Raw genomic sequence first — 17,973 nt, 5'->3', positions numbered from 1 at the left:
GGGACTCATCCTGGGGATGCAGCTTGGAGGAATAGACCGTGGCCTTCCAGAAGTCAGGAGAACCAGTGCTCTAAGTTAGAGAACGTGTCACCTTGTGCCTTACCTCTTTCCCTCTCCAGGCCTCAGTTTCCCCATCTTTAAAGCGGGAGAGGAGTTTTTAATGAGTGATTGCAGATCAGAGTCTCTTCTGGTGCTGAAGTTGCAGCACAGGGCTCTGTGTCCCACCAGCGGTGGCGGGTTACCAAGGGCCAGCACAGAAGTCAGGTTCCTGAGACACCCCGGAGCAGCTCCGTAGCTATCACTCTAGACCTGTTTTCATCTGCACAAGAAGAGAGGCTGCTGTTATAAGAGTGCGCCCGGCCGTGTGCTAGGGACATCATAGGCATGAACTCACGCGGTACTCACCACACCCTCATGCGGTAGGATCCATATACCCAGTTCACAGATGAGCAAACTGAGGCTTGGAGATGTTGAATTGCCCGAGGTCAGACTGTTAGTTAGAGGCAGAGCGGGGGCTTAAATATATTGTGTCCAGTGACAAAGTCTGTGCTTCTCCCTGGTTTGCACCTTTACTATTTACGGGCTGCCATAACACATTACCACAAACTTGATGGGTTACAGTGGTTCTCAACCTTCTGGCCCTTTAAATACAGTTCCTCTTGTTGTGACCCAACCATAAAATTATTTTCGTGGCTACTTCCTAACTGTAATGTTGCTACTGTTATGAATCGTCATGTAAATATCTGATTTGCAGGATGGTCTTAGGCGACCCCTGTGAAAGGATCGTTCGACCGCCAAAGGGGTCTTTACCCACAGGCTGAGAACCGCTGGGTTAGAAGAACAGAAATGTATTCTCTCACAGTTCTGGAAGCCAATAAAAAATAATGTCTGCGGGGCTGTACTTCCTTGGAAGGCTCCTGGGGGGAATCCTTCCCCACCCCTTCCCGTTTCTGGTGGCTCCAGGCATCCATCGCTTGGCTTGTGGTTGCATCACTGATTTCTGCTTTCATCCTCACATGGCCGTCTCTTCTCCCTGTGTGTCTCTTACAAGCACACCGGTCATTGGAGGTCGGGCCCACCCAGATAATCCAGGATGGGCTCCTCCGGAGAGCCTTACCTTAATCACATCGGTGAAGACCCTTTTTCAAATACGCCACCGTCACAGCTACTGGGGGTTGGGATGTGGACTTGTCTCTTTCAGAGCCACTTTCTTTCTTTTTTTTTTTCAAGTAAAATTTATTATAATAATATAAAAATATGGTATTAAAAACATTTATTAAGAGAAGTAACTTCAGCCCTGACCGGTTTGGCTCAGTGGATAGAGCATCAGCCTGCGGACTGAAAGGCCCCAGATTTGATTCTGGTCAAGGGCATGCACCTTAGTGGCAGGCACATCCCTGGTAGGAGGTGTGCAGGAGGCAGCAGGTCGATGTTTCTCTCTCATCGATGTTTCTTTTCTTTTTTTTTTTTAATTAAATCTTTATTGTTCAGATTATTACATTTGTTCCTCTTTCTTCCCCCCATAACTCCCCTTCATCGATGTTTCTAACTCTCTATCCCTCTCCCTTCCTCTCTGTAAAAAATCAATAAAATATATTTTTTTTAAAAAAAGAGAGAAGTAACTTCAGAGGTCTTCTGACTTTATAACTGAAAAGCAATGAAAATTGTTCTGTGCTTTCCAAAAAACAAACAAGCAAACAATGCCACCTATCTGCCACTTGTTTTTTTCACAATAGGGAAATTCTCGTGTTACTCTACCTATTTCAATTCCGGTTTATTTTTTAAGTCACCTTTCCTCAGAAGGAATGCTGGCCTTCTGAGAGAAAATGGGGTATTTATAACCCAGAGGATCTTCTGTTGCCTGATTTTCAAAGAAAGTTGGTTTTCATCTGACTTAGCTAACTTTCATTCAGAAAATTTTAATAAAATACATTTAAAGCTTGGTATTGTGAGCATGCAGAAGAAAAATAAGACTAAATAAAATGAAATAAAAGCTAGAATTAAAAACCTCTAAATTGTACAAGTGACTACTAGTCTGACACTGATTCCTAAAACGAGTCCTTGTGCGCCATGCCAGCCCCAGGTTTGTCCCACCGACTCTTACAGGACGTATGTGATGACAACAATAATCAAAACTTACATAGAAACTTATTTTTCCTCAAGTTTTTGTCCTGTGGATGTGAATCACTAAGCTCACACATTTCCCACTTTAAGGAGATAAGGCAAAAAAAAAAAATCATCTTTGGAGTTTGCTCTGGTTTAAGCTTCATGGAGTAACACATAGGAGGCTACACATCTGAGGGTTTTCATCTGCCTGGGTCCCTTGGCAAGAAAGTCAGAATCATTGTCACTCTCTTCCGGGGGCTCAGGTTTCTGGACCTGCGACTAGGTTTAGCTGGAGAGAGAGCAATGCTCTCATCTGCCATGTCCATTTCACTGTCCTCTGAGTCTTCATCATCATCGGCGTCCCCCCCTAGGATTGTGCCTATGATGCATTTGCTAGGTCTTCTTTGCGCGAGCACCGCCCTGGCTGTCCGCGGCTTGGACGGCCTCAGGGCCATTTGCAGTTATGGAAGTCTTGATGGTGACAGTATCTGCTGAGTGCCTGGCCCCTGACGGGGAGGTGCAGGGAACGGGGAATTTCTGGAGTGGTTTAAAAGTAGAAGGATACCAAAACCGGTTTGGCTCAGTGGATAGAGCGTCGGCCTGCGGACTGAAAGGTCCCAGGTTCGATTCCGGTCAAGGGCATGTACCTGGGTGTGGGCACATCCCCAGTAGGAGATGTGCAGGAGGCGGCTGATCGATGTTTCTCGCTCATTGATGTTTCTAACTCTCTATCTCTCTCCCTTCCTCTCTGTAAAAAATCAATAAAATATATTTAAAAAAAAAGTAGAAGGAGATGAAAACGTTGTGACTTGGGGAGGCCGATCTGGGGGGGCCTGTGTGACGGGGGTTGCCGCTTCAGCTGACGTTCTGCCAGCAGTGATGCCGGTTCGGTAGGACATACGTGAAGACCACATCTGGTAATGGGTGGAGGAGCCAGCCACGGGCAGAGACCTGGGAACCTGTCCTCAGGAGCCATCTGTGCTGGCTGGGGCATGTGGCCATGTGGATTGAAATTGCAGATCCCACAGAAAAGGGATTTGGCCTCATTTACTTGCCTGGAGAGATGGGAGAAGCCAGGCCCGAGCACCATCTGTGCCCGTGACGTGATTTCCCTGCATTGTCTCGGGCCCTCCATTCACCTAAGAAGTGGTGCCTTCTTCACTCAGATAATCTCATTAATGAACACATGAGGGCAAACCAAGATGGGAGCTCCAAGAATGGCCACACCGCGCTGAGAAGGCCGCTGACCAACCGGCCGTAACAGCGGACACATACCGAGCACTTCCTTGTGCTAACTCAGGTCTCCCCAAAGCTGGATGAGATGTGTACTGTTAATATCTCCACTTTCTGCCATGTGGGAAGGAGGAGGGTTAGGTTTAGTTTCTGTGATTCCATGGGCAGAACCAGGAATAATAGTGCCAGGTAAGAAGGAGCCAGTCTTTAGTCCTGCCCCATCCCCTATCCCCCACCTTCCCCCCCCCCCAAAAAAAAAGAGAAAGAGAAAAGAAAGAACTTGCCTACCCTGTGAGTTGTGCCAACAGCGGGATGGGTGTGCCTGCAGGTGGGGGCTTTGCTGTCTCCAACACACTCAAGTAGAAACTGCGAAGCCAATGTGCCTGGAGGGCCACAGAGGGAATGCCCTCTCCGTGAAGTTTCCTTCTAGCTCAGATTCTAGGATTTCTTTCTCTAGGAGACCATCAGAGAGCTGGGTGCACGAAGATGTGTATCACAGCCTTGTCTATAATAACCAAAAGAGAGGAAACAGCCTGTGTGTCTTTCGACAGGGGATGTATTAAGTAACTTTCTTTGGGAGGTTTAGTATCTCTGAGTGAGACTAGATCTAGCCTGAAGTCTGTTCTTGAGCTAAAAATGACTTTTATCCTCTTAAAGGGTTGTTAAATAAAAAAAAGAAAAAAGAATATGCAACAGAGACGTTATGTGGCCTACAAAGCCTAAAATACTTACTCTCTGACTCCTCAGAAAGAAGTTGGTTGACCTCTGGACTAGAATAACAATCAGTTTGGTCACCAAAATCTTTATTAATTTATATGTATGGTGCCCTGGCTGGTTTGGTTTAGTGGATAGAGCGTCAGCCTGCAGACTGAAAGGTCCCGGGTTCAATTCCAGTCAAGGGCCCATGCCTGGGTTGTGGGCTTGATCCCCAGTAGGGGGCGTGCAGGAGGCAGCCAGTCGGTGACTCTCTTTCATCATTGATGTTTCTGTTTCTCACTCCCTCTCCCTTCCTCTCTAAAGTCAATAAAAATATATTAAAAAAAAGAATGTAGTTTAAAAAATTTTGTTTTTATGGTTATAGAAAGATGGTCACAGCATAGTTTTTTGTTTTTTTAAAAATATATTTCTTTATTGATTTCAGAGAGGAAGGGAGAAGGAGAGAGATAGAAACATCAATGATGAGAGAGAATCATTGATTGGCTGCCTCCTGCACACCCCACACTGGGGAAGGAGCCCGCAACCCAGGCATGTGCTCTTGGCTGGCATCGAACCTGGGACCCTTCAGTCCACAGGCCGACGCTCCATCCACTGAGCTAAGCCGGCCAGGGCCACAGCATAGTTTTGAGAGAAACAGGTTACATAACAGTATTAGAGCAAGATCCCAATGATATAAAACAGGGTATGTGTGTTGCATGCTATCTGTAACGATGGTCTGTGAAAGTAATGATGTTTTTAAAGCTTTCTTTATTAAATCATTCTGTATTGTTTGAACATTTTATAGTGAGCAGCTGTTATTTTTGAGCTCCCAAAAGCATTTGGGAATAAAATTAATTCTAAATACTCCAGCAATCCACGCTGTTTGGGACCAAGTGAGTTTTGATCGAGGCTGAAGCTATTTTCTTCGATTTGGTTCCTCTGGTACCACAAGGTGGATCAGACTGTGGGTTGGTGCTCTTACCTTGTTGCTGTTACTGTCATTGTTTTGGTTTTTAGGTCTCTTGTCCTGACTTTGACCCACATGGGGCTTTGTGTATAAATAGAAAAAAACATTCCCCTCAGTTTGGTTGAAAACGAAGGAGCTACTTGGAGAAATGATCTGACAGTATTTCCCTTTGCTGCCGCAGAGCTGAGTCACTTCAGATTCAGGGCAAACAGGGTGAGGCCCAGATGTCCTTCAGGGGACCTGGACTCGTCCAGGTTGGAAGGAAGGAATCGAAGAAGGAATGAAGGAGAAAGGTAGCGAGTGGGGAAGGGCTGTCCCAATCTGAGCCCTTCACTCCGTGACTGGTTACTTTCAAGGGTCAGGACACTGAGACTCCTCTGCCCACAGGGAGTCCTCCAGGCAACGCTGTCCCCTGTGGATAGCATGAAGGGGACACGGGTTTTGCCTGAGGATGTCCCAGTCTAGTTTGGAAGGCTGAGTCGCCAACATTCATTCATTCACCAAATGTGTTTGGACCCCTGCTTTGTGCTAAGGGCTGCTGTAAGTTCTAGGCACATAGTGGTGAGACGTTCTGGGGGACGTATGCTTTAACGGTTCAAGAGAATGTGTGGGGGGCACACAGAGCACTCTGGATTCATGAGAGAAGCGGAAACCGAAGTCCAAGGCAGACACTGGGGTTTCAGGGAAGGGCTCTGGGTTTGAATCTGCTCAGCCTCTTTCTGACTGTGCAGCCTTGGGTAAGTTCTGTGTGAATTGGGAATCATAAGTACTGTCTACTCTGTAGGGGGTTCTGTGAGGATTAAATGACGCAGAATGCTTTTCCAGTGCCTGCTACGTAGTCAGTGTCCAACAAATGTTTGTTTTCTATTAAAACACAAAACAAAACAAACACAGGTGTGAGGAGTGCATCAAACCATGTCTGAGCAGACCTTACACATAGCTGTTCATAAATACTGGCTACTGCCCCCCGTGACCAGAGGGGTATGTTTTGTGCTGCATTGACCTCCCCTCCTTGCCCCATAAGTAGTAACTCCCCATTGGGCCCCGTCATTGTGCCTGTGACATTGTCCTGATGTTTATTGGTCTGTCTCTCCCTGACCCCATCTGGATTGTGAGCAGATTGTCTCCAAAGCCCGGGACATAGCAGGGTTGAGGAATGTGTGAAAACCAGACGAATGCTATAGAGCCAGCCCACCTCTGGACCAGTGTACTCCCCTCGGTCCTGGCCTCCGGATTGGGGCCCTGGCCATGGCCAATGCTTGATAAGGTAGTGCAGGTGGCAGGGAGACAGTAAACAGCAAAGCACAGGCCCGAGGGGTTATGAGTGTGGGTTCTGGAAACCAGTTCGAAGTTTGCATCCTGTCACTGCCGCCTCCTAGCCATGTGTCTTTGGGAGCATCACCTAACTTGGCTCATCTGTAGAACGAGCATGGCATTAACACTCAGGGTTGCAGTGAGGATGAGATGAAATCATGCATTTGCTGCTTTAGGCATAGTGCCTGGCCCACGGAAGAAAAGGCAGCCAGAGAATATTGCTTAAAGGAAACAAACAACCCACACAAAGCTGTCAGACCTGGCCCATCGAGGCCTGCACGCAGGAGGGAATGCGTTAGCCTTCTTCTGGGCGCCAGGCACTAAGACGTCAGCCAGTCTAACCAACTGCCCCGGGGGTGCCTACGGGAGAAAATTCTTACGAGGAGCTTGCTTGTCATCGAGAAGCCCAGCACTTCAGAGCTCAGGAGGGTGTGTGGGTTTAATGTGGCCCTGCCTGTGCTGCAGTCACACCCCGTCTCCTTCAAATGGAAGGGAAGTCAGTAGAGGTGGTGATGGCCTCCCCTGACAATGGGCTGTTTGACAGAAGACAGGAGGGGATTAGAGCTCCGGAACTGGTATGATGAAGCCTCGCTGAGGACTGTGATGTTCGGGAGCAAATTCCCTAGCAGCTGCGTAATTCAAGGTGAGCTAATGGGGATTTGACTTTGAGAGAAAGCAAAGGGTTTCCCAGTGCATCTCAGAGTCAAAAGAGGTTCAGCCAGAGCTTACCTCACCTCTGGGGTTGGGTCCAATGGTGAGGATTGAACCTCATGAGAAAAAAGCAGAAGAATATCAGAAGAAAAACAAACAAACAAAAAAGGCTGCCAGTTCTTGTCTACATGCTGGCTAGTAAGCTAGACATTTTCACACGTTTTGGCTCCGAAAAAGCATGATTACACTGACATTACCAACAAGAAAACAGCTTCAGAGAGGTGAAATAATTTCTCCAAGATCACACAGCTGTCTGTTGAGGAGCCAAATCTGAAAGGCTCTGAAGGACTCCCTCACCGCATTCTCCAGCTTAGAAAATAGACAGCAACAGCTCTTGATTACCCACAACCTTTTTTCTTTATTGTGGTAAAATACACATAACATAACAGTTACCATCTTAACCATTAAGTGCACAGTTCATTGCCATTAAGTGCATTAACATTGTTGTGCAGCCGTCACCACTATTCGTCTTCAGAACTCTTCTCATCTTTGCAAACTGAAGCTCTGTTCTAATCTATACTAATAAAAGCGTAATATGCTAATTAGACTGGATGTCCTTCCAGACGACCTTCAGGAGGAAGCCGGGGCTGCGAGGGAACCCTGGGTCCTGGGTGGCCGGAGGGAAACCAGTGCCGGCAGCCGGGGGAAGGAAGGCCTACTCTTGCATGAATTTCGTGCATCGGGCCTCTAGTTAAATAATAAGTCCCCATAGCCCCCTCCCCCAGATCCCAGAAACTGCCATTCTACTTTCTGCCTCTACGAATCTGACTTCTCTATGTACCTCATGTCGTATTTGTCTTTTTGTGACTGGCTTACTTCACTTGGCACAATGTCCTTAAGGTGTATCCATGGCATAGCATGTGTCAGAATTCCCTTCCTTTTTAAGGCTGAATAGTATTCCATTGACTGTACCACATTTTGTTTATCCACTCATCCATCCGTGGACACTTGGATTGCTTCCAGCATTTGGGTGTTGTGAATAATGCTGCTATGAACATGGGGTGTATGTATATCTGAAATCCTACTTTTACATCTTCTGGTTATATACCCAGAAGTGGAATTGCTGGATCATATGGCAATTATTTTAGTTTTTTGAGCTATTGCTGTACTGTTTTCCACAGCATCTGTACCACTTTACATTCCTACCAGCAGAGCACAAGGGTTTCAGTTTCTCCACATCCTTGCCAGTATTTATTTTCCGTATTTTTTTAATAGTAGCCATCCTGCTAGGTATGAAGTACTATCTCATTGTGATTTTGATTTACATTTCCCTAATGATTAATGACGTTCAGCATCTTTACAGGTGCCTATTGGTCATTTATATATCTTCAGACTTATGCCTATTTAAGTCCTTTGCCCTTTTAAAAAAAAATCTGTGTTTTTTAAAAATAGATTTTTAGCCCTGACCGGTTTGGCTCAGTGGATAGAATGTTGGCCTGCGGACTCAAGGGTCCCAGGTTCGATTCCGGTCAAGGGCATGCACCTTGGTTGAGGGCACATCCCTGGTGGGGAGTGTGCAGGAGGCAGCTGATCGATGTTTCTCTCTCATTGATGTTTCTAACTCTCTATCTCTCTCCCTTCCTCTCTGTAAAAAATCAATAAAATACATTTAAAAAAAATAGATTTTTAGAGAGAGAGGGAGGGAGAGGGATAGATAGATAAAAACATTGATGAGAGAGAAACTTCATCAACGGGCTGCCTCCTGCATGCCCCCTCCTGGGATCGAGCCCGAAACCTGGCATGTGCACTGACAGGGAATCGAACCCGTGACTTCTTGGTTCCTGGGTCGGTGCTCATCCACTGAGCCACACGGGTTGGATTGTGATTTTGTTGTTGTTTTTTGAGTTGTAGGAGTTCTTTATATATTTTGGATATTAATTCCCTTATCAGATATGTGATTTGCAGGTATTTTCTTCCATCTGTGGGTGGCCTTTTTACTCTGTTGGTAGTGTCCTTTGGTGCACAAAAGTTTTTAATTTTGATGTAGCCCAATTTATCTATTTTATTTTTTGTTGCCTATTCTTTTGGTATCGTATCCAAGTAACCACTGTCAAACCCAGTGTCATGAAGCTTTTCCCATATTTTCTTCTAAGAGTTTTATAGTTTCAGCTCTTTCATCCATTTTCAGTTTCATTTTTAATATGGTATTAAAGTAGGAGCTCAATGGCATATCCACAACTTTTTGAAAAAGGGAAAAAAATTAGAAACCAATGTAGGATTTTGGGGGTGGGGCAATAAGCACTTTATTTTTCTAGAAAGTTCAGTTTCTTGCCCCTTCTTGCTCTGCCTCCATCTAGCCTCCACGCAGTAGTCAGAGTGATTTTTAAAGATGCACACATAGATCAGACCAGATCACTCCTCTGCTTAAAATCTCTGATGACTCCCCCCAACCCCTTGCCCTCAGGATAAAATCCACACTTTGTGTTATGGCCCGAAGGTTCCGCATGACTGACTGCTCAGCAGCGACGCTGCTGCCTCTCCTGCTGTCCCTCTCTGGCTCACTCCCCTTGAGTTGCACTTGATTTATGACGATTCCTGCAGCTCACCAGGCTCTTTGCTGCCACAGGGTCTTTGTACATGTTGTTCTTTCCGTCCGAAACAACCTCGCCCTTCATCTTCACAGGACTGACTCCTCATTCTTTCCATCCTGGCAGAGATGTCGTTTCATCTCAGCTCAAACTGCCATAACAAAACACCACAGACTGGGTAGCTTAAGCAACAGAAGCTTATTTTCTCATAGTTCTGGAGGCTAAGGCCCAAGATCAAGGTGCCAGAGAGCTCTCTTCCTAGCTTCGCATGACAAGGAGAGAGGGAGCGACTGGAAGATGGGGGGGGGGGGGCGAGAAGGAGAGAAAGAGAGAGATATTAGTCCCCTTATAACAGGTGTCTCTTCTTAAATGGGCACTAGTCCCATCATGACTTCATATAACCCCAAGGCTCTCCCAAGGCCCGATCTCCAAACACCGTCACATGGGTAAGGGTTCCAATAAGAATTTGGGGGAACACAGTTCAGTTCATTGCACATCTCCTCAGAGCAGCCATCAGTGACCTCCCAATCTATGCCAGGTTCCTCCCATGAACCCGCCTCGTGCTCCCACTGGTAATGTCCATCACTAAACCCTTCTCTTGTCCTTCGTGGTAGAGCGGTAATAGTGGGTAACTGTGCACTAATTAATACAGCGATTTGTTCAGTGTCTGCCCCCTCCCTACGACCATACATTTCAAGAAGCCAGACTATCACCTTCTCTCCTATGTCCCCTACCCGGTGCCTGGCACATAAGAGGTGCTTGCTAATGCCTGTTGGAGGAGTGAAGACCATTAGCATAAGCTCACATCCCTTGACCTTTTCACTAACTGTGGGAGGTGGGCGAGGAAGGAAGGTGACACGCACTGAGGGGCAGTAGAGCAAAGTCATTACCAGGTGTGTTGGCACTAGAATGCCTCAACTAAATACCAGCTCTGCCACTCACTTGCCCATGTGACTTGGGCAAGTCACTTTACCTTTTATGCCTCAACTTATGTCTCTTCAGAGATGTCAACACCTCTTTGGAAGATGGAAAGCAATTGGAAGAGGCTGAGCAGCGGTGGGGTGTGGGAATGAAAACAGGCAGGGGATTGAGTCTCCATAGAGGGAGCAGTGAGACATTTAGGCCTCTCACTCTTAGGCCCTGCCCAACCAGGTGAAGACCCCTATTTTGCAGGAAGTCAAGATTTTTTCCCTCGAGAAGTTAACCTGGAGAAACTCCGAGCTCAGGGCCAGCAGACGCAGGAAGGGTCAGAGTGAGATACCGGATGGAAAATGGAGGGATCCCAGGGTGGTCTCTGTCCCTGCCACCAGACTCCCTACAGCCAGATGTGTGTTGCCAGCAGGAGATGGGCGGATTCTTTTCTGAAAGCCTCAGAGAAGAGAACTGATATTTAGCTGTCCCCCAGTGTAAAGCCAGACCTTTGCTCAGCCCCCCTACAGGGCCCTGTGCTGACACGTGTGCGTGCGCGCACGCACACACAACACCCCTGTCAATTAGTTTAGTGCTTCATGGAAAGATCCACCTTTAGTCACATATTACCAGATAGTTGAAGGCAGTCTCCAGAATAGAAGAGAAAGGCCAATACAGACAATTAAACAAAAATGTTCGAAGCAAAAAGACAATGCAGAGAGCAGAAGAAAATACAAAAAACTATTATATCCTTAGAGAGGTCAGAGAGGATATTGTATCCATGAAATGAGATGTTATAAAAAGGAATAGGAAGAAAGGGCAATGAAAAAACAAAACACAAAAGCCATAACTTTAAAAAAAAAAGTCAATAAAAAGGTTGAGAGATAATGAAAAGGAAATGTCCCCCAAAGACAAAGAGATGAAAGTAAGAAAATTTGAGATCAATCCAGGAGGCCCAATGTCTGACTAACGGATTGCCCGGACCAAGCAGAGGTGGAAATGACCTAATAACTATAAGGACATTTCAAATCGAAGGACATGAATCTCCAGACTGAGAGGTCCCAATAAAAGGAAAAAGAACCACCCAGAGTACATCACCGTGAACGTCAGAATACTAGTGATAAAGAGACAATACTAAAAGTTTCTTGGCCGGGGAGGGCAGCTGACAAATCACCAGGAGTCAGAATGGTTCAGATACTTCAGGGGCAACAGGGAAGTTAGAAGATGAGGAAGCCAAGCCTTCAAAATTCTGATGGAAAATGATTTTCAACCTACTCATCCTTATACAGTCAGAGAAATCAGAAGTGAGGATAGAAGGAAGGCATTGTCAGACGTGGAAGAGTGTAAAAATGTTATTTTCTATGTGTCCTTTCTTAGGAAGGGACTAAAGGATGTGCTGCACCAACACAAGGGCATAAACCAAGATAGAAAAGACGTGTGAGCCAGAAAGCAGGTGCGCTAACACAAGAGCGCAGGTGCGCAGCTGGTCTGGAAAGAAACCACCCGCAGAGTGAAAGGGGGGGAGGGCCCTAGCCGCTTTGGCTCAGTGGGTAGAGCGTCAACCTGCGGACCCGAGGGTCCTGGGTTCGATCCCAGTCAAGGGCATTCTCTCTGTGTTTCCCTTTCTTTTCCCCTCTCTCTAAAAATCAATGGAAACATACCCTCTGGTGAGGATTTTTTTTAAAAAAGCAAGGAAAGGAGAGTGACTCCAGGAGATAGATCACTAGGGAAAGGACCTGGTATATTATGTGACTACATGGGAAGGGCATTTTATGGGTCTGCTGGAATGTTTGAGGAAATTTAGCAATATGTGTACAAATGAAGAAAAAAAAAAGAGGCAATTATTCCAGGAAAAACAAAAATCTGTAGTAGAAAATAAATGTGATGATAGCATACCATTTGGCTCAGCAGTGGACAATATCGACAAAGTCATAAGAATATAAACCCCACGCCCTAACCGGTTTGGCTCTGTGGATAGAGCTTCGGCCTGCGGACTGAAGGGTCCCAGGTTTGATTCCGGTCAAGGGCATGTACCTTGGCTGCGGGCACATCCCCAGTAGGGAGTGTGCAGGAGGCAGCTGATGGATGTTTCTCTCTCATCCATGTTTCTAACACTCTCTCCCTCTCCCTTCCTCTCTGTAAAAAATCAATAAAATATATTTTTTAAAAAAAGAAAGAAAAAGAACATAAACCCCACAAAAAAGAGTATAAACCTTGAATATCGGTTTCACTTAAATTTTAAAAATTGTGGTAAAACTATATTGGAAGAATGGGGAGGGACGGTGGCGTTGGGTCGTGTAAGAGAGTGAATCCTCTCCCACCATAATAGGGAGTTGGGGCGGTCATTGCTAGTGTTCCGTAATACCTGATTCTCCCTGCTTCTGGGCACATAAAAGACTGCACTTCTCAGCCCCTTGCTGTTGGCTGGGGCCACAGGACTAGTTCTAGTCCGTGGGCTGCAGGTGGAAGTGCTATGCTGCAGCTAGACCAGAGCCTAGATGGCCCTGCAGCTGTCTCTTCTCCCTCCCTCCGGTGATCAAGGAGGCCTCAGGCAGAGCCGCACGATTACCGCAGGCTGGGATTATCTGTGGCATATAGTCCTTTGCAGCAGGCTGGGATTATCTGTGGCATATAGTCCTTTGCAGCAGGCTGGGATTATCTGTGGCATATAGTCCTTTGCAGCAGGCTGGGATTATCTGTGGCATATAGTCCTTTGCAGCAGGCTGGGATTATCTGTGGCATATAGTCCTTTGCAGCAGGCTGGGATTATCTGTGGCATATAGTCCTTTGCAGCAGGCTGGGATTATCTGTGGCATATAGTCCTTTGCAGCAGGCTGGGATTATCTGTGGCATATAGTCCTTTGCAGCAGGCTGGGATTATCTGTGGCATATAGTCCTTTGCAGCAGGCTGGGATTATCTGTGGCATATAGTCCTTTGCAGCAGGCTGGGATTGCCTCGTGGCATATAGTCCTGGAAGCACTGACAGCACTCTGCAGGGGTGAGAGAGAGACCTTGGTTGTGTTAAGCCATTGAGATTTGGGGATTGTTTGTCACGGCTGCCTAGCCTGGCTCGACCGAATACAAACTACTGTCTAACATGGCTAAATACTGTCTAACATGGCTACATCAGGAAACCACCATTTAAACATGTTGTTTAGAATGATGGAGATAATAATTAGAAGAATAACTAAAAACGTGAAAAGTGGTGGCTCTGGCGAGCAGGCCAGAGGCATGGGGAAGGGGAGGGCAGAGGGGCACCTATTTTCATTATGGTGCTATGTGACTTTTTATATGATGTCATTGGATTACACTGGCAGAAATAAAATTTTATAAAAAGCTATATGCATATATGTGGTTTGGAAGGAGTCCCGCCAAACCATTATAGTGGCTGTCTCTTAGCGGGGAGGGGATGCGAGATGGAGTGGCTGGGCGCGGAGGCACTGTGGGAAAGGAGCCCGCGCAGATGGAATGCCCGTCTGAGGGGTTTGGCTTTTATCCAGATGGCAATGGGGAGCCACAGAAGGACTGTAAGCAGAAGAGTGTCCTGAGCAAATCTGCCTGTTATTGTGAGCACCCCGGCTTATGTGGATGATGACTTGAGGGGCGGAGAGGCTGCTGTGGTGGTCCCTGTGAGAGCTGGTGAGACCTGGCCTCTACAACAAATGCCTATTGAAAGCTTGCTATTTACCAGGCACTGTTGGTAGGGCCGATAATACAGCAGGGAACAAAATGGACAAAAGGCCTGTCTTCAGGGAGTTTATGTGGGCGAGAGAGTCAAATAGACAGAAAAGAAGATAAATATTAAGTCAGGCGGTAGTTGGTGGTATAAAGAAAATGAAGCAGTGTTAGGAGCGGGTAGGGATAGGGAGGTCAGGGCAGCCTCTCTGAGGAGGCCACATTTGAATAGAGTCCTAAGTTAAGTGAAGGAGCAAGCCATGCACAATTGGGGACTCAAGGCTTCTAGGAAGAGTGAGCAGCAGTCCGGAGGCCCTGAGGTGGAAATGGGCTGGATGTGTCCAAGGAACAGGGAAGAAGTGAGGGGTGGGGGGCAGCCATCAAGGGAAGGTTCTGGGAGCTGAGGCCTGAGAGGTGGTTGGGGCCAGTTTGTGGAATTGGCCCTGAGCGCAGGAGAGCGGCATGATTTTTTATTTATTTTTTTTGGTTAATCTTCATCCAAGGATATTTTTTCCACTGAATTTTAGAGAAAGTAGAAGGGTGTGGGGGGGAAGAAACAGAGAGAGAGAAACATCAATGTGCGAGAGACACGTCGATTGGTTGCCTCCTGCACACTCCCAACCAGCACTGGGGATCGAGCCTGCAACTGAAGTACGTGCCCTTGGCTGGGAGTTGAACCCACAACCCTTCAGGCCGAGGGCCGGTTGTCTAACCACTGAGCAAACCAACTAGGGCAGAGCAGCATGATTTGTCAGAAGAGGCCAACAGGACAGGGCTGGGGCTGGTTAGCTGCAGGGTGGGGAGGCCTGTGAGGAGAGGGGGCTCTGGCTGGCAGTGCTCGGCCTCTCAGCCCTGCCTGGATCAGCTACAGCAGCTTCATCACCTACTTCCCAGCAGCTCATCTCCGCGCCCCCCCCCCCCCCCCCCGGGAATTGAAGGAGCCTTCATAAATCAAAATAGCAGGCAAAGAACAGCCTCTAATTGTTCTGCGTAAAAGAAGCAAAATTAGACGAGTCAGCTGTGGGGTTGAGACTGCCTCCCACACAGCTGTGATCCCGCACCCCACTGAAGACAGACTTTCCAAGACTTGCAATTCTGCTGTCTTCCAGCAAAACTTTCTGCTTCTCCAGCTGCAGGACAAGTGATGGCTATTTTGGGAGGGAGTAGGACAGATGCTGGCCATGGAGGACAATGAGTGACTCAGCATCTTTTTTTTAAAGCCAAACAAATCAGTGACATCATGGAGCCTTAGCGGGTAGAACCCATTCAGTCATTCCGAACACGTTGAGGGCACGCATCGGTCCCGCCTAGAGGGGTAGAGGCAGAAGCTCGGTTCCACCCTTGGGGTAGAGTGGAGAGAAAGCCTTGGTCTGGGAGTCAGGAGGTCTAAGTTCTTGATTTAGCTCTGCCGCTGTCACTCCTCACCTTGGCTCAGTTTCCCCATCTCTCCTCAACATGGGCAATAGGCTACATCGTGTTTCTTAAACTTTAAGATCCATAAGAATCACTTGGGGGAGGGGGTTCTGGTTAAAGATGAAGATTCCCAGAGATTAAGATCTCAAGGTCTGGGGTGGGGTCCCAGGATCTGCATTTCTTGGGGTTCTTCCAATGATTGTGAGGGAAGTCCTTGAACCACACGTTCATAAAATCACTCCCCTCCACCTCTCAGAGTTCTTCTGCTCTGAAATTTGAGGAGTCACTCAGACAACTCTTCTTTGGGTTTCTCGGATCATTCCAGGGACATGAAAGCAGTCCTTACCCCTGCCTCGGTGCACTGGTATGTTTCCATGATCACATTGCACTGGCACTGTTTTCAGTGTATGAGCCTCCTCCATCGTACCATCCAGCCCAGGACTGGAAATGTTGGCCAAACCGGGGCCAGCTGTGGTGCTAGCAGCTGTGTGGCAGCATAGACCGTGGAGGGATGGATGGTGGAGAGTTTCAGGTACCGGGCCTGGTTGCAGACATTTGGCTTGGACACCTGGGCATGTGCTCTGTGTTGGAGGCCTGACACTGTCCCCTGCTCCCCTTTCCTACAGCTGGGTGAGTCCACCTGTATGGGAATAAGATAGTCTGGAAAGGGCAATAGGAAGGACTGGGAGCCCATGGAGGACATTCCAGGTGGTCTAAGGTCCTAGTCATTCTGCTAGGCAGAGTCCCTCCATCAGAGCTGCCCAATCATATTCCCAAAAGGCCAGGTCAGTGGTAGAGGGTCAGGTCACTCTGGTCTAGCCCCCAGCTCCATTCTTTGTACTTGAAGAATAATAACACCTATCCTATACCAAGCCCTTATGCTTTGCGCTCTGGCCTAAGTGCTATATCATCTCATTACATTTCATAGCAACTCAATGAGATTGGTAAAAATATTGTCCCGCCTTTTACAGTTGTGGACACTAAGGCTTAGAAAGGTCAAGTTACTAGCCCAGAAGCACTCAGCTGACAAACAGTAGAGGCAGGATTCGAACCTAGACCTGTTTCCCTCTGGAGCTGTTTTATTTTTAAAAGATAAGGGTTTTTCCTAAAATACCTTCTGCCAAAGTTACTCCAAGCCAGATAAATGCTCTTTCATCTGTTAGAATGGAAAGGAATGATGCTGAATCAGAGAGGTCAGGGTTCTAGTCCCTCCTCTGCCCCGGACTTTTGTGTGACCTTGGATCAGTCATTTCGCCTCCCTGAGTTTCAAGTGGAACGGAAATCTGTGCATTGGGACAGTTATATGTGCATTTCCCTTTAAGGTACACGAAGATGAAGACAGCCACCAACATCTACATCTTCAACCTGGCCTTGGCAGATGCACTGGCCACCAGCACGCTGCCCTTCCAGAGCGCCAAGTACCTGATGGAGACGTGGCCTTTTGGGGAACTTCTCTGCAAGGCTGTGCTCTCCATTGACTACTATAATATGTTCACCAGCATCTTCACACTCACCATGATGAGTGTGGACCGCTATATTGCTGTCTGCCACCCTGTCAAGGCCCTGGACTTCCGCACGCCCGCCAAGGCCAAGCTGATCAACATCTGCATATGGGTCCTGGCATCAGGTGTTGGTGTACCCATCATGATCATGGCTGTGACCCGTCCCCGGGGTGAGTGGCCACAGGAGGCAGCACATGGGCCTCTGTGGGTTTATAGGCCACTTACAAGGGTAGAGATATGGACTGCTGATCAGTGTGGATGACTGGCCAGTGGGAATATGGATAGTCAACCAATGGGAATGGGAATGGTTGGCCAATGAGGAATGTGAATGGTGGACTGTGGTGAGGATGAATGACTAGTCAGTAGTCATATGGATTGCTGGCCAAAGGAAATTATCAATGGGATTATGGATGGCTGGTTTGTGAGCATGTAGCCGCTGGCCAGAAGTGTGTGGATGACTGACCTTTAAGGAGCTAGATCAGTCGTGGGCAAACTACGGCCCGCGGGCCGGATCCGGCCCGTTTGAAATTAATAAAACTAAAAAAAAAAAAAAAAGACCATACCCTTTTATGTAATGATGTTTACTTTGAATTTATATTAGTTCACACAAACACTCCATCCATGCTTTTGTTCCGGCGGCCCTCCGGTCCAGTTTAAGAACCCATTGTGGCCCTTGAGTCAAAAAGTTTGTCCACCCCTGAGCTAGATGGATGGCCAGTGGGGTGAGGCTGTCACTGATCCTTGAGCAGTGGAGGCCACAAGGTCTGCAGTCCTACCCCAAACTCCCTTCCACCCCAGTTTGAAATCATTGGCTCAGATGACCAAAGCAACGCCTAGAGATTGGCCTTCAGAGAATGACAGGTAGATAGGTGCATTTCCTCAGAGCAAAATGGTAATTATTAGTATAGTAACCACCTC

At 47.3% G+C, this 17,973-nt stretch overlaps 1 protein-coding gene across 2 annotated transcripts in view; it reads left to right on the top strand.

The window, feature by feature from the left end:
* The window catches only part of OPRD1 (opioid receptor delta 1), a 34,866-nt gene that overhangs the window by 12,744 nt on the left and 4,149 nt on the right, over positions 1-17,973 (top strand). For both annotated transcript variants that reach the window (XM_081087922.1, XM_081087923.1), the window contains exon 2: positions 16,876-17,225. In XM_081087922.1, the coding sequence (XP_080944048.1) occupies positions 16,876-17,225 (350 nt within the window). The remainder of the gene's footprint in view (positions 1-16,875; positions 17,226-17,973) is intronic.

This window comes from Myotis nattereri, assembly GCF_964212035.1.
Source record: "Myotis nattereri genome assembly, chromosome: 3".
Classification (NCBI taxonomy): Eukaryota; Metazoa; Chordata; class Mammalia; order Chiroptera; family Vespertilionidae; genus Myotis; species Myotis nattereri.
Note: the sequence above shows the minus strand (reverse complement) of the source record. Positions and strands in the feature narration are given on the sequence as shown.